The 16,959-nt window shown below is 39.5% G+C and overlaps 2 protein-coding genes across 7 annotated transcripts in view; both read right to left on the reverse strand.

The window, feature by feature from the left end:
• Positions 1–11,396, reverse strand: part of LOC144056070 (zinc finger protein ZXDC) — a 44,915-nt gene extending 33,519 nt beyond the window's left edge. For 3 of the 5 annotated variants that reach the window (XM_077572460.1, XM_077572458.1, XM_077572459.1), the window contains exons 1-2: positions 9,428–11,396; positions 380–532 (exon numbers count right to left, since the gene is read on the reverse strand). In XM_077572460.1, the coding sequence (XP_077428586.1) occupies positions 380–532; positions 9,428–11,396 (2,122 nt within the window). The remainder of the gene's footprint in view (positions 1–379; positions 533–9,427) is intronic. The other 2 variants (XM_077572461.1, XM_077572462.1) reach the window with 2 other exon arrangements.
• A 570-nt stretch (positions 11,397–11,966) lies between these two features.
• The window catches only part of mtmr14 (myotubularin related protein 14), a 91,458-nt gene continuing 86,465 nt past the window's right edge, over positions 11,967–16,959 (reverse strand). For both annotated transcript variants that reach the window (XM_077573069.1, XM_077573070.1), the window contains one exon: positions 11,967–15,347. In XM_077573069.1, the coding sequence (XP_077429195.1) occupies positions 15,167–15,347 (181 nt within the window). In that variant the 3' untranslated portion in view covers positions 11,967–15,166. The remainder of the gene's footprint in view (positions 15,348–16,959) is intronic.

A 16,959-nucleotide genomic window follows, 5' to 3' on the forward strand; every position in this document is an offset into this window, starting at 1 on the left:
CCAGGACCTGCAACTCGCCACCTAGTTGTAGTGATTGTGTGATGCTCACTGGCCGCTAAGTTAAGTGCGCTCAACGGCGCGCAAGTTGCGATTGTACAGCGGTCAAAGTGTGCACGTTTGTGTTATTTATAACCGTTTGTTTAATGTATACAAGCAATCATGGCATTCAATGCCAAGAAAAGCATGGTGGCCCACCGGTCTAATACAATGTTGGAGAAAACACTAAATCAATTGAACATAATTGTGTATACTGTACGTGTTAATATGATGAGGTGACAGTACAGGTATATGGATTTCACAGTATTAAATGGTCCTCTGAGGGGCAACATAACTTGTTATACAAGTTATACGATGTAACTCTTATCAAGTATCAACTTACCAGTGTGACTTCGCAAATGGATCTTGAGGCGACAGGCCTTGTCATACATCTTGGCACATCCTGGATAGGTGCAGGTGAAGTGGCCCGTTGCTCTGAAGTGAGTGCGGTTGTGGGAGTAGAGGGCACTGAAGGTGATGAAAGTTTTCTCACAACCTTAAAGAAAGACAAGTATAAATTGCCTGCATCACAAGCTTTTTCATACATTAATAATACTATGATTATTGTAGAGCACACTTTTCCAAACTTGGGGTCGGTTATATACTCAAAAAATATATAAACACAACACTTTGGTTGGACTATCAAGGCAAAGGAGAAGTGCTCACTATCACAGATTTAGAGTGGCTTGTGAACAATATTTGAGAGAAATGGTGCTATTGTGTATGACGTATGTGGTAAAAGTTTTTGATCTTTGAGTTCATCTCAAAAAATGGGAGCAAGAGCAAGTGTTGCGTTTATATTTTTGTTGAGTATATTTGTGGTCACCAACAGTTAGAGATTCCCATCTTTTTTTTTGCTGGGCCCCCCTATTATGAAGTTTGTGGAGACCTCCAAAAACAATCATTTTGGAGAAAATAACTTTTAACTCTGGTGGTGAAACATGAACCACGTCATACATAAAGCATTGTCACCGCAAAATTCAACTTCAGAACATCGTACATAGGGCGTTCTACACTATCATTAGTTTATATTTCAAATGTCGATGTTCTGACAAATACAGCAACAACAATGCAACAGTACACAGTAACCTTAAAGGTTAAGTCAATCCCAAAACTGTCTTTACAATAATGTTTTATGCAGCCCCACTAATATAAACACATTATTCTTATTAATATTGCGTTTGTGGAATATGAGTTAAGCAGCAAATCCACCCATTTTCATCCATCTCAGGGGATTGGCGGAGTGGAGGGGATCCTGCCACTTGCTGTTGATTGAAAATTACATCACAGTTGCTTGGCGCTCAGGTAACGACCAATCACGGCTCCGCTTCAGAAAACAGGTGAACTGTGAATGGTTGTTTAGCTGAGCCCTGACCCATGGCATTTTCAGTTCAACAGCGAGTGGAAAAATGGACGCTGAGATGGATAAAAACGGGTGGATTTTGCTGCTTAACTCATATTCTACAAATCCAATATTAATATATGAATGCAATATTAGCCTAGTGGGGGCACTTCCAACTTATTGATAAGTACATTTTGGGATTGACTTCCCCTTTAAAGGGACAGTGTGTAAAAATTGACCACTAGATATCAGTATGCAGCCGAAGCACGTGCATTCCAAAGCACGCGCACTATGGTGACTCAGAGAGACCACACAAGCCTACCGCCAATTATTATTTGGCTTAAGAAAAGTAGCAGCTCAGCGAGCAACCACGACTTAGCAGCACGGCGAGAACCCCGTCGGTGTGGCTAACAAAAGCGGCTAATGGGAGAAGCTACTGGAGAGAACCCCGTCGGAGTGGCTAACAAAAGCGGCTAGCGGGAGAAGCTACTAAAAGCTTGCAAAAGCAAAGCAACAAGCGTGACTCAGAGACGACCACCTGCAGGCTGCAGTTGTGGAAGGTAAGTGGCGGTCGACCCATTAGGGTCCGACACTAGCTAAAAGCACCATCAGAGGTTAACTACGTTTGCGAAGTTGTCCTTTGGGTATTCGTAGCAAAAAGCTGGCAGTATATTTAGTTAAACAACTTTCATATTTACTCTACAGTTTAACTAACCCCTGCCATAGCGCAACTCTACGTCTAATTGACACTAGGGGTGTAACGGTTTTTGTATTCGTCCCGAATAGTCTCAGTTCGGATGCCACGGTTCGGTGCAGACACTCAGACGACGAATACGCAACTTCATTGTAGTATCCGCGCTCCAAACCAGGTGTCAGTAATGCGCCTAAAACAGTTTGCTAACCAACAGGAAAAAAAAACGTCTATGGTTCCATGGCAACAAGCGACAATCCCCCCCCCCCCCCCACACTCGATAAATGGTCATTTGCGTGCGCGTTAGTTTACATACAGTACTGCTCAAAAGTTTGTGAACCTCTTGAGCAATTTTGATTTTCCAATTGTTTTAACCTGATTTTGTTGTTCAATCTGAACCATCACATTTTATATGAAATAACAGTTTTAGGTTTAGCATTTGAATGCATTGTTCTTTTTGAAAATCAATTGTGTAGAAAATACAAAATTTATAAAAGTTTTTGGTCAACTCATGTAGGTGCAAAAGTAAGTGAACCCTGAGCTGCATTACTTAAAACAAACAGTCAATTCGGATCAGGTAGGACAAATCGGTAGCTAAACTAACCACTGAAATGGACCAATGAAATGAGAGGTATAGCGAAGAAATTGTGTATCACTGACTGAAACAGTATTTTGCAAGGAAGAGTGGCAAAAATCCCAGAAAGTAGATGTGAAAGACTGATAAATCACTAAAGAAAGTGTTTGGATGAATTTATTATTGCAAAAGGAGGTGCAATGTCTGATTAAGTGAGAGGTTCACATACTTTTGCACCCATGAAATCTAAGTTTTTCTTAAATCAATAACTTTTGCTCAATAATGAATGACAATATCATTCTTTTTGTTCAAGTCCATTATTTTCAATGTCAGCATTGTAGATTGGGGTATGTATGACTAAACATTTAATAATGTTATTTTAATATTTTATACAAAAAATCTGACTATGCCCGCAGGGTTCACAAATTTTAGAGGAGCACAGCATGTCAGTAATATTCACTCGTGCTGCTTTTTGCTTCTTCTGTCTATTTTGACTTGGCAATCACAAGCACAGCGCACGCACACACAGCAATTTCTACTGTGCTATTTTCGTAGTATTTCAGTGCTTTTGGGTGAATGGATGGCTGTTTTTGTGCTATCGGTATCGACCAAGAACTTATAGACACTGGCGGCCGGCATGAGATTCCCCACTTAGAGCGAGACCAGCGTACGGAGTCTCTCAAGATCTCCCGTGCAGCCGCAGTGCTTACTGCTCTTGCATCACAAAAGAAAGACTTACTCAACTTTTTTCCTTTTAAGAGAGGATTGTACGATGGCGTACTAGGGCCACGTGTAAATATATTTTTTTAGAGAGCCGGGACAATATTCAGAAAAAAAAACCCTAGCAAATTTGCTATTTTACAAAGTCGCAAATTTGCCACTTTACAAAGTGGTGGTAAATGGCACACTGTTTATAAAATGAAAAGGCAGGATGAGCTGCTTTTCCACCAACAAGTCCAGGATATATGAGTTCTGGGTAAAGGAAGTTCTTGGTTGTAAAAGCTCCGCATGGAATTCCACAGCGTCTTAAGAGTTCTCGGTAATTAATTCAAATGAGTTTGATGACGTATGAGTTTGATGAGCCCAGCCGATGTAACCCCCCCCATACATACACACACACGTACACATTTGAACAACCAGTCAGCCTTGGTCAGTGCATATGGAGGACCAAAATTCAAAATAAATGAATGACTAAATAAATAAACAAACAAATGACTAAAAGTGAAAACTGTAATTAATAATTGTATATTACAGTTTAACAATATACAATCAAAACACTTAAAGATTACTCATGGAGTCCCCCAAGGGTCTGTGCTAGGCCCCAAATTATTTACATTGTATATAAATGATATCTGTTGTGTCTCAAAAATATTCAAAAGTGTCTTATTCGTCGATGACAACTGTTCATAGGAGAACCCGAAGCAGCTTCTGACTACTGTGGAAAATGAATTGAACACATTAAAAAACTGGTTTGACTTAAGCAAATTATCATTAAACTTAAACAAAACCAAGTTTATAGTTTTTGGTACTAGACAAACCACACAACAGGTCAAAATTATGGTTAATTAAATTAACTCTTTCACTGCCACTGACGTTTAAAGACGTCAAGTAAAAACCTACGGAGCACTGCCAATGACGTTAAAAGACGTCATCCATTTTTTTTTTTGGAAATGGGTGGGGGGAAGCCTTCCGCATCTCTGTTGAAAGTTTAAATTAGGTCTGTTGTGCCTAAGGACTATTTTTGGCCCCTAGAGGGCAGTGATGACTGTCTTATGACAAGATCGGGTGGGCGTCAGTAGAGGCGGAGCTAGAGCGTCGAGCAGGAGATCAGAATGGAAAACAAAGGAAAAATGGCGACCGTTTGCGAGGAGTTCACGCCCGAGCCGTTTTATTTCAAAGACAAAAGCATCCACCAAAGAAGCTAAAAGAGCACATTGATGACAACGATGATCATCATCGATGATGATGATGATGATGATGATGATGACTCCGTGGATGGAAAGCATTGACGCGGCAGTAGAAGACGTGCGGTGGGGAAGCTAGATAGCTGAGGAGGAAGTGGTGCCCGTTTGGAAAGCAGCTCTCTACACTTACAAGACGAAAGGGATCGCCCAACGCTAAAAGAGCACATTGATGACGACGATGATCATCATCGATGATGATGAAGGTGAAACCGAGCTTGACGGCGAAATTGGAACCGCTGACGCGGCGGCTATGACGGCGTCATAAACGCGGAGCACAATCGAGCACGCACAGGCGGACGTTCGATCGGACGACGAAGAGTGCCCCGAGTCCAATGCATATTCATCGGAGGAGTGTGTACAGTCTGCTACTTGCTATTTATTCCCCGGAAAAAAAAGGAAAGTGTAACGTGTAACGTTTGCACGCGAAACGGACAAAGTGAAAGTAAACTTGTGCGAGTCCAGCGGCGTCTCCTTGCACGCAGGAGAGCGTTATAAAAAGAAAAACTGTATTTGAAACATCCACATAATTGTAAGTAGTACCACAGTTGCACACATTTGTAAATAGTTTGCGAAATTGTTTTGTCAAATTGTTACACTGTTGAATGGAAATAAACGTATTTTGCAATCAAAAAACACTTTTTCATTGTTGGTGAAAGCGTTTTACAGAAGTAAAGCACTATTTAGGTGTTTGTGGCATCATTCATGGACAAAAAGAAGTGTACAATTCACTGGAGCTCATGAAATAACATCGTTTCACAAAAAGCCCTTTTTCTCCATTTTTTGTTTCAAAACAGAGAATTTCGGTGAAAGTAACCATTTTCTATTGTTGATTACTGAAGAACGGAGTAAGGTAGAAACAAACTCTTTTCTGATGAAAGATGAGAGTCCAATCTTTCATTTGGTAGTATGTGTGTTTCCATAGTCCAAACACAACATTTTCTGTGGACCTTGAAAGATCAGTCAAAATGCTTAAATCGGCTGGCACTGGCGACAACCCGTTTATGAAAACGTCTGGCAGTGAAAGAGTGTATGAAAATAAATTTCTTGGAGTAGTTATTGATGAAAAATTATGTTGGAAGTCACACATGAATATTGTCTAAAGGAAAATGTCAAAAATGATCGGGATACTCTCTAAAACTAAGGATGTCTTGAATAAGAAATCATTATACACATATTGTTCATTATTTTTACCATATCTGACCTATTGTGTAGAAATCTGGGGACACGCATATAAAACAAATACCGATCCTGTTTTTCAAACTGCAAAAAAGAGCCATAAGAATTATAATTCGATCAAAAAATACAGAGCCAACTCATTCACTATTTATTAAATCAAATACAATGAAATTCTACGACTTAGTTGAATTCAAAATTGCACAAATAATGTATAAAGAACACAACAATCTACTCTGCCACAGTACTCAGAAGCTGTTTGAAATTAGAGAGTCCTTATAACATAAGGAGTACAAGTGTCTAATTTTTTTTTTAAATCAAGAACAAATATTAAGCAAAGGTGTGTTTCTGTAAAAGTGACTGACCTGAATGTCAGTCACTTGCTGAATTTAAAGAATTATTTAAAAGCAAAGTTTAAAAAAATTACATGAGCTGTTAAAAATGTACATATGCTGTAATTTCTTTGGATGTAATGAATGTAATGAAAATTGTATATGTGAGTATGAGGATGTGATTTATAGATGTATTGTGGTATGTGTCTGTTGATTTTGTGTGCATGTCGCTGGCAAATGTGCGTATGTTAAAGTGCACTTGTATGCATGATTAGGTTTATATATTTCCTTTTGTTCAAATACATTATCTTATTTTATTAACATAAAACGAATAAAGGGTAGGACTAGATAAGTTTTTAACTTCCTCCTACCCCTTTTGAACATATAAACTCTTTTCTTTCTTCCTATTCTCGTTTTCTTTTTTTACTTCAATTTATATTTTAGACTTGTAATGTGTTTTCTTTGTGTTTATACGTTCAATAAAGAACCAAATCACAAATCACAGATTAACTGTTACCTTCACTACTGTCTGCTAAAAATAAATTAACTCTTTTACTGCCAAAGACGTTAAATGACGTTCTGCAAAAACCTACGGAGGAGCGCCAAAGACGTTAAAAGACGTCCTCCCATCTTTTTTTTTTTTTTTGAAACGGGTGCTGGGAAGGCTTGCGGAGCTGTCCTGAAAGTTTTAAGCAGGTCTCGTGAGCCTAATGACTATTTTTGGCCCCTAGAGGGCAGCGATGACTCTCTTTTGACAAGATCGGGTGGGCGTCAGTAGAGGCGGAGCTAGAGCATCGAGCAGGAGATCAGAATGGAAAACAAAGGAAAAATGGCGGCCGGTCGCGAGGAGCTCACGCCAGAGCCGTTTTTTTCAAAGACCAAAAGCATCCCTAAAAGAGCACATTGTTGACGACGATGATCATCATCGATGATGAAGATGATGGTGACTCCGTGGTTGGAAAGCATTGACGCGGCAGTAGAAGACGTTAGATGGAGCTAGATGGAGGAGGGAACGGGCAATGGCGAGCGTTTGCAAGCAGCTCTACACTTACAACGGGCAATGGCGAGCGTTTGCAAGCAGCTCTACACTTACAAGACAAAAGGCATCGACCAACGCTAAAAGAGTACATTGATGACGACGATGGTCATCATCGATGATGATGAAGGTGAATCCGAGCTTGACGGCGAAATTGGAACCGCTGACGCGGCGGCTATGACTGTGTCGTAACGCGGAGCGCAACCGAGCACGCACCGGCGGACGTTCGATCGGACGACGGAGAGTGCCCCGAGTCCAATGCATATTCAACGGAGGAAGTGTGTACAGTCTGCTACTTGCTTTTTATTCCCCGGAAAAAAGGCCGTCAAGAAAGTGTAACGTTTGCATGCAAAACGGACCAATGCGAAAGTGAAAAAACTGTGTGCGAGTACTGGCGTCTCCTTGTACGCAGGAGAGCGTTACAAAAAGAAAAACTGTATTTGAAACATTCACATAATTGTAAGTAGTACCACAGTTGCACACATTTGTAAATAGTTTGCGAAATTGTTTTGTCAAATTGTTACACTGTTGAATGGAAATAAACGCATTTTGCAATCAAAAAACACTTTTTCATTGTTGGTGAAAGCGTTTTACAGAAGTAAAGCACTATTTAGGTGTTTGTGGCATCATTCATGGACAAAAATAAGTGTACAATTCACTAGAGTGCATGAAATAACATCGTTTCACAAAAAGCTCTTTTTCTCCGTTTTTTATTTCAAAACAGAGAATTTCGGTGAAAGTAACCATTTTCTATTGTTGATTACTGAAGAACGGAATAAGGTAGAAACAAACTTTTTTTTTCTGATGAAAGATGAGAAGTCCAATCTTTCATTTGGTCGGATGTGTTTTTCCATAGTCCAAACACAACATTTTCTGTGGACCTTGAAAGATCACTCAAAATGCTTAAATCGGCTGGCACTGGCGACAACCCGTTTTTGAAAACGTCTGGCAGTCAAAGAGTTAATGGAAAAAAAGAGAATTCTGCTTTTTTTTTTTACTTTTTGTTATTCCTGTTATACCGAATTCATACCAAACCGTGAACCAAAACCAAGGTACGTACCGTACGGTACTGTGACTTCTCTGAACCGTTACACCCACCCATTGAAAATGTATTAGAGGAAACAAACAAACTATAAAATTATATTTACAAAAACGCAGTGCAAAGCTTTTCCGCATCTGCTCCCGCAGCACGCAAAGAGACTAAAAATAAATTTGCTTTCAGGCGCCCATATACACTAGCACAGAACAACTTCGGAGTGAGCGAGGTTGTTTTTGCTGTAATGTCCTACTTCACAGATCCGATCAATGACGACACTGATCAATTGGGTAAATTATGACATTACAGGCGATCACCGATTATGCATAACCAACTCAGTGGCCTTGTGGTAGAGTGTCCGCCCTGAGACTGGGAGGTTGTGGGTTCAATCCCCGGCCGGGTCATACCAAAGACTATAAAAATGGGACCCATTACCTCCCTGCTTGACACTCAGTATAAAGGGTTGGAATTGGGGGGTTAGATCACCATGTGATTCCCGAGCGCAATCATTGCTGCTCACCGCTCCCTCAGGGGATGGGTCAAATGCGGAGAACGAATTTCACCCCCACTTAGTTGGGTGTGACAATCAGTGGAATTTACCTTTACCTTACCTTATAAAATACCAATTATCAGCTGATCACGATCAAGCCGATCAGATCAGTGTAAAGTCTACTAACTAATTTTTTTTTATCAGGTATTTAGTAACTGTATCATTATACATTTTAAAAGTAACCCTCCCAACTGTGTGTAATGAAGATACACTGATGTATGTGTCTACTAAATGACAGTTAGTGTTTATTCATCTTAAATAGTAATCGCTAGCGCACTTGGGGGGGTGGCTGGTTTACTCGATTAATCGGAAAATAATTTCAAAAGAGCTGTTAGTGACAGCACAAGATGGCGGCAAAACATGTCAGCCTCATGTAAGGCGCGACTTTTGTAATTTAATTAGCATTAGCAATTACTAGACCTGCAAGTATATAAAAAAGTGTATTTTGATGTGATAGAACATATTTTTGCATGTTACTGAAATCAAAAGTGTGCTTTTAAAATGAATTAATAAGTTCACCACTTGGATGGTGCTAAATTCTACAACTAGCTATTCTAATCTAACTGTCAACAATGACATTTATGAAGTGGTAATTGTCATCTTAAAAACACCTGTCTGAAATTATACTGACAGAAATACAGTACATAACTGTGTACAGGTAGGTGCAGCTTTGCAAAATTGCAACCGTGTTACCTGGGAATTCACACTTGTGGGGTCGCTGTGGCTCAAAGTGGACTCTCTGGTGATTGCCAAGTCGTGTTGCACTGCGAAATCTCTCATTGCAGATCTCACAGATGAAGGCATCATCCTGCTGATGTACTTTAGTGTGCGCCTTTAGGTTGTACACTGTGGTGAAACACCGCCCACAGCCTTCAAAATGGCAGGTATGTGGCCGCTGCTTGTTATGGGACTGAAGATGCCGCTTGAGTTTGTAGGACGTGGCAAAAGCCCAGCCACAGCCTTCCACTGTGCATTGGAAGGGGCGTGGGTCTTCAGCATGATTAAGGAGGTGAACCTTCAGTTTTTGGCGTGTGTCAAATGTACTGGAACATCCCATTTCTGGGCAGGCAAAAGAAACAGCTATCACCTTGTTGGGCCTGAAAAGAGGTCCACATTTAGAGTCTTTGTTTGCTATTGTAGGTTTAGGTGATGACGTAACCAAATCAGCCTCTGTTATTTCATGCAGGACACCTGCTTCCTGCTTGATAATGGAGCAGGAGTGAAGGTTAGTATTCAGGGTGGGCAAAGATAAGTTGTCCATTGGAGACATTTCAGAGTCACATACGGACAACCCCGGTCTGGTCTCTTCTTGGTGGCTGGAAACTGCCAATGTGCTGATCTTCCCAATTGCTTTAGCCCCACCATCATAGTTGAGAAGAACAATATCTTCATTATCTTTCATTCCTAAATGCTCCTTTAAGCTGACCAAATCATCCTCTTTGTGAACATAACCGTCAGATGGGGCAGCGAGAGTCAATGTCCCATTCTCTATGGTCACTATAATGGTTTGATTGTTTATCATTATAGTTCCAGAAAAGGTTTCATTTGCATCCGGACCAGAGAAAAGACTGCTAGAATTTGCACCGTCATCAAGTCCAGGAGAGTCCAAAATTAACTGCGAGGCTTCCATAGTTTCCACAATGTCCGAATTTGTAGAACTCAAATCATCATTACGTGCTTGAAACGAAACCTCTCGCAACGCCTCCACGTCACTGTTTTCGGTACATATCTGGCCACATATCTTCTCGCCATATTTGTTCGTCAAAACAACGTCTTCGACGGTATGGCAATAGTCTGGCTGCTTTGTACTTACCTTGGTTGAAGAGCCGTTCACAAAATTATCCACAACCTTCCGTTTTTTCCAATCCAGTGAATCTGAGCGATTCGAATGTTCATTGGAACAGCAAACAAGGCCACTACTAGCGTTTTCAAACTCCATAGGCTCACAATAAGTACACTCAAGTCCTCGTCTTTTCATTTTGTCCCACATTTTAGACGAGGAGCCCAGTCGTTGTTTGTTTCCGCCAGGATTGCCATCATCCTGAAATGCATTGAAAACTAAATACAGCTCTTGAGCGTTGTTTTTGATCTCCTTTGATGCGATTCTATCCGCCCCGGTAGGATTGTGGCTGGCCAGTGACGGCTGCTTGTACGCTTCGTTCCCACGCTGATGCCGTAAAACTGGAAATGGTAACGTTAGTCGCTGCTCAAGCGTCGATTCCTCTTCCCCTTTGGGTGGAAGCAGCGCCATTTGCAATGTCGAATCCACGTTCTCTACTGCAGCTCTCAAACTAGAAATGACAAAGTTAGACCTACTTACGATGCCGTGGTTCTCACTGTCTTCCCCTGTGTTCACGTTACGAAGTACCCCATTCTGTATATTATCCAGCATATTGTTTTTGTCGATGAGTTGCAGCTTGTTGACTGGCGAACAATCCACTTCGCTACAATGTTGTGCCTGTAGGCAAAGCGCAGATGTCCTTGGTCTGCTGTTCTCGTTTCCAAATTCACACGATTCCGATAATTGATCTGTTTCGTTTTCTGGGAAAGGAAAGCAATATATTGACCCACTAACTGGCCCCAAATCCAATGGTGTGTCTGTGCGTGCGGCGCCATGTTGCGAGTGTATGTTTTGGGTATCCGAAAGCCCCTGGATTTCCATCTTGGTATCCCTGTAGCACTGACAAGTTAGACCCGCCCAAGTAAAATTGAGACAATTCTACTTTAAGTTCGTACAGTAGGCTACAATACGTCTGTAAAGGCCTGGCGGTGTCTGTTGGCACAAAAACATAAACTAGTTCTACTAAACGCTATCAGTTTGCAAGTTCAGGGTAGGGACAATGTTACAATGTTAATAGGAAGTGGAAACCGTAATAAGTCTGCTCTATGTTGTTTTTGTTTTATACAGTATTTATAAATTAATGCGGGTATATGCATACAGTGAGGAAGACTCAAAATCATTTTTATTGGCCAAGTAGGCTATTTAAAAACCCATAATTTATATATCCATCCATGAATGCCTTGCTAATACCATTAGTCCATTTCAAACAAAAGTGTCCTGGTTCACCAACGTCTGACCATGGGCGGTTTTACAGGGTGGCATCTGGCACCTTTACCAAATGGCTTGCCACCCCTGCTACAAAATACTATGAATAAAATAAATAAATAAATAAAATGTGGGTCATTGATTGCAAACAATATTTGTTAATTAGTACACAAAAAAGTCAGTTGCTGACATTGATGCTAGTATTTATTACATAAAAAAAAAAACATTCGTCCAGCAGAGAGGTGAGATGAGTGCAAATAAAGGAATACCAAAATGATGCAAAAGAAAGACAGCTAATGTTAATGTTAAGACAGAGATAGTGGCAAAAAACATGATTTTATCTGCTAAATATTTAATTAAATACGTATACTCTATCCGTGTATGACATACACAAAAGTAGTAGTTTGCAGTAATGGTAGGTACCAACAAATAAAACAAAAGCACCTTCTCATTTTATATGAGGGAGTTCATATTCCAGTTGAGTTCTTATGGACATTAATAGAGCTGGACAAAAATTCACAAAAAAAATATCCTGAGCCAAAGTTTGCGACTAGTTTGAGTAAAACTTCAACACAATTTTCTTGAAAGTTGCAAATTAGACCTGAATGTAAGCAAAGTAATCAATGTGAAAATAAATGAAAGCATTCATGAATCTTGAAAAGCATGTGTGCATGGGAGTATTAGTAACGATTGGTTTTACTTGTAGAAAAACAAAGCTCGCGCACTGCTCATTACATGTCGTGCTACCACATGCCCATGGCAAATTAAGACCACCCGACAAGTAGAAATGCATACAAACAGAACAGAGAGGTTTCTGACATCAGTGCTCTACCACCACCAAAGTGTAACCTTTCTCGAGACTAGGGAAATGCCTAAAACTTTTTGCTTAAACTAAATATAGCAATAATTTTAAGTGCCCAACATTGGGTTTAGGTTTGAGAGTATGAACTTTTTATGGCTTTAAATGCGCATTCAGCGCCTGAATATACACTTGAGGTGCTTCTGTAATAATCTTCAAAATGAATGTGTGCACAATAAAATTAATGGTAGAATCATCTTCAGGATGCTAAATTAAACTAAATACAGAAAGAATTTTGAGTCCCCAACGTTTGGTTTAGGTTTGAGAGCCAATATTACCTTTATATGGCTTTAAGTCACTTCCCTTACAGTATGTCAATACTAGTGACGCGTGTGTAATCTTATCTCAACTCAATTTTATTCATTCAGCACTTTAAAAACAACCGCAGCTGAAAAACGTGTAATCAGGATTTGATACACTCCTTCAAATCAAGACTCAACTGAACACAAAATACAGAAACACATTTTTTTTTAAAGGTGTCAAAAAAGCACCCAGTGAAATCAATTTATATAGCAGCCTGGCATATGTGCTGAGGTAATTTCTGCCTTACATTTAACTAAATAAAATTATGGTAACTGCTGTCAGGATTTGTAGATTTCACTGTCTCACTTTACTTGGAATGCACAAACATCATTAACTTTTAACACGTATACAGTCATGTACTGTACCAATCACCTAATCACTTTCTCATTCAACAGTTTGTGAAAGTGTCTCTGAACTTTAGACTATGTACTGCATGTAGTGACTGCATCAAATGCAATGTAGCCTGAAGAGTGACAGATGTGTTAAAAGACAAGTGTTTTGTCTAGAATACAATGCTAAGTACAATGGAAGGCAACAAGCAACACCATGCTCCAAGCCTTCTAGTGTGGTGCCTATTTGACGCAGTGACAGAAACAATTCCCTCCCTGTAATGGAAGAACAAGCCAAAACAGATTAAACCATTAAGGAAATGATCAAGACTCAAATTCACATGTAGGGCCCTATTCTCGTAGACAGTGCGCCCGGCGTAAAAAAACATTTGCGTGGCAGTGCAACCCGCGTGTTTGGGAATTTGGTAGACACTCTACGTAACGCCTCGCTGGGCAGTCCGGCTTCTGGTGCATCTCGAAATTTGATGACACAAAGAAGACTCGCTTTTAGAATCCCACGAAAGCAGGTCTTAATTGTGGCGCAGGTGGTGCAACAATTTTTGTGGATTTGATCGAGGAGCAGGCAAACAGATTGGGCGCTTCATGGACATCTGTGGCGGATGTCATCGTGTTTCATTCATAAATATGACAACAGCGTGGGACAATCTCTCTGAATCATTGTAGAAATCAATTCATTGGATGAATTATTTTCATTACTATTGTAACTTATTCACTCCCAGCCATTTTCAAGCAAACAACCCCCTTTGCACCCGGCTGTTTTACTGGATTTTGACAGATTTTGCAAGGCCCACAGAATATTGTGATCTATTGCTGAGGCTGCATCAAAGCCTTCTGTATGCTCTAGAGCAGGGGTGCTCATGTTCGGTCCTCGAGAGCTCCTATCCAGCATGTTTCTCTCCACTAACACACCTGATTCGTGATCAGGATCGTTATCAGGCTTCTGCAAAGCTTGCTGATTAGCTGATCATTAGATTCAGCTGTGCTGCAGGAGGGAAACATGGAAAACAGGCTGGATAGGGGCTCTCAAGGACCCAACTTAAGCACCCCTGCTCTAGAGCACTGGTTCTCAGCCCCAATCCTCGAGTACCCCTATGCAGCCTGTTTTCCATGTCTCCCCGGCCAACAGAGCTGAGGATCGTTATCAGGCTTCATGCAGAGCTTGCTGATTAGCTGATCGTTTGAAACACCTGTGTTGCTTGTGGGTGACATGGTAAGCAGGCTGGATAGGGGTACTCGAGGACCGCGGTTGAGAACCACTGCTCTAGAGCATAATAAAAACATACAAAACCTTTATATACGATTTTGGGACCATGGCAATATTTAAATTAGAACATGTTTATACCTTTTTGGGAGCAAATAAGTTAACAATATTTTAATAGCACCCCCTGACTGCATCTCACAACTGGCGGTGGGCTCACACATAGGTCCACAATCGCTGGTGCAAGGTGGTCTCAATTGCCCATATCACATCCGACTACAAGATCTGGCAGTTTACTTGTATAAACGCACGTTGCACACGCCAATCTCATGCTAGTCCATTTCATGCTTGCGCACCCTAATTTTAATGGGAATGAGTGCCGCTTCCATTGGCTGTGTTCCATCACATGACGATGCAAATGCCCCCATTACACCCATTTCTACCAGTGCAAAGTCTAGGAAAATACCAAAACAAAGAAAATTCCATCCATGCGCGCAGTTAGACTAACGCTGGGCACGAAAATAGGGCCCGTGATATTTGGAAAAATATCAATGCAAATTTACGAAGTGTGGAAAATCCCTGCATAAGGGATGTTTGGCACTTTATTGTAGTCCATAAATTAATTGATGGATGGATTTGATGAAGCAGAGGTCTCAGCAATCGCACTGAAAGAGGTTTAGACAAGAGCGTTGGTACTCCGAAGGCCGACGCCTCGGGCGAACTGCTCAAGCAGGCCTGTGATTGCGCCAGAAGGACTGGACGCTACGGACTTCAGACCCACAGTAGAGCTGTAGGCTGCCAGGAAGATTTCCCGCACAGCTTCTAGACGAGTTTGACGCTCTGAGGGGAAGGGACACCTATGTCGGGAACAAAGAGAGAAAATATCATTGACCTGCAGGTACATGTGCAGTATATTTGCCACATATGACATCAGAGCAAAGAAAACCTCAGAGCTGCCAACCTATTGAAATTTACTAACAGAACAATCTAACTGTATTCAACTTTTTCAATAATTAAAATATATCACAGCAATACTGTGCGTGGCTGGACAGTAATTTATTTAATTATTTATAGTAGGGGTGTTTGCTGTGATGGGTCAAATGCAGAGGTCAAATTTCATGTCCCCTTATTCCATAACACCCCACACTAGGTTGATTTTCTGTACTTTTGTGCGGTTGTTTGTGGTAATAAATGTGATGCCTTTACACAAATTCAGGCTTATGTCTAGTATTAGTATAAAAGTATTCTAACTCTACACTTAATTCCACTTTGAAATTATATAGGGCTGTCAAAATTAAAGCGTTAACTCTGGAGATTAATCTAAATTTGTGAAAGTGTAAAGAAAGAAAAACAAAACAAAACTCAGTTTTATTTACTTCTTGTGGCGAGCTATAACCTCTGCTCACATGTGCCGCCAAACTTGGAGGTGCCACTGCCGGGAAGATGGATAAACACGGATTATAGGTAGTTTTACTTGCTTGATGCTTGTTGGATAATTAGAAAATAATTTGTGCACTTTGCAGAGCCATATTCAAATAGCGTATTACAATAAGCCCTCAATTTACGAACACAATGGGTTCCGAGAGGTTGTGTGTAAGTCAAATTAGTAAGTCGAATCACATGAAATTTAGTTTCAAAGTAAAATTTTATGAAATTATTATTTTTTAAATAAAAAAAAAAGTAAAAACTATACTAATAAAATAAAATAAAATAAAATATGTAAAAACTATACGTATTATGGCCACGTGTATTTATGTATATATATTAGGGGTGTTAAAAAAATCGATTCGGCAATATATTGCGATATTACAGCGCACAATTCTCATCTCTTCAATATGCAGCCGAATCGATTTTTAAAAATACATTTTTGATGGAAATATTCAACAAAATGTCTTAATTAGAGTTAGGGTTCACACTTTAAGCATGGAAGAATGTCATATTAATGGAACATTAAGCCTTCAAATGTAATTTGTTTGTTTGTTAAATACGGTGGACCACAGTTTATAAGCCTGAAGTACATTTTCATACAAATCTTACAGTGTACATGTACAAGTTTATTGATTAGTGTTTTCTAAATTAGAGTTTAAAAAAAATCACAATAATTGATTTATAGAGTCGTATCGGGATTAATCAATATCAAATCGAATCGTGACCTATGAATCGTGATACAGATCGAATCGCAAGCTACTAGGCAATTCACACCCCTAATATATATATATAATATATATATATATAATATATATATATATATAATATATATATATATATATAAATATATATATATAAATATAATATATTATATATATATATATATATAAATATATAAATATATATATATAAATATAATATATTATATATATATATAAATATATTATATATAATATATATATATAATATATTATATATATGTATAATATAATATATTTATGTATAATATATATATGTATAATATATTATATATATATATAT

This window comes from Vanacampus margaritifer, chromosome 8, assembly GCF_051991255.1.
Source record: "Vanacampus margaritifer isolate UIUO_Vmar chromosome 8, RoL_Vmar_1.0, whole genome shotgun sequence".
Taxonomy (NCBI): domain Eukaryota; kingdom Metazoa; phylum Chordata; class Actinopteri; order Syngnathiformes; family Syngnathidae; genus Vanacampus; species Vanacampus margaritifer.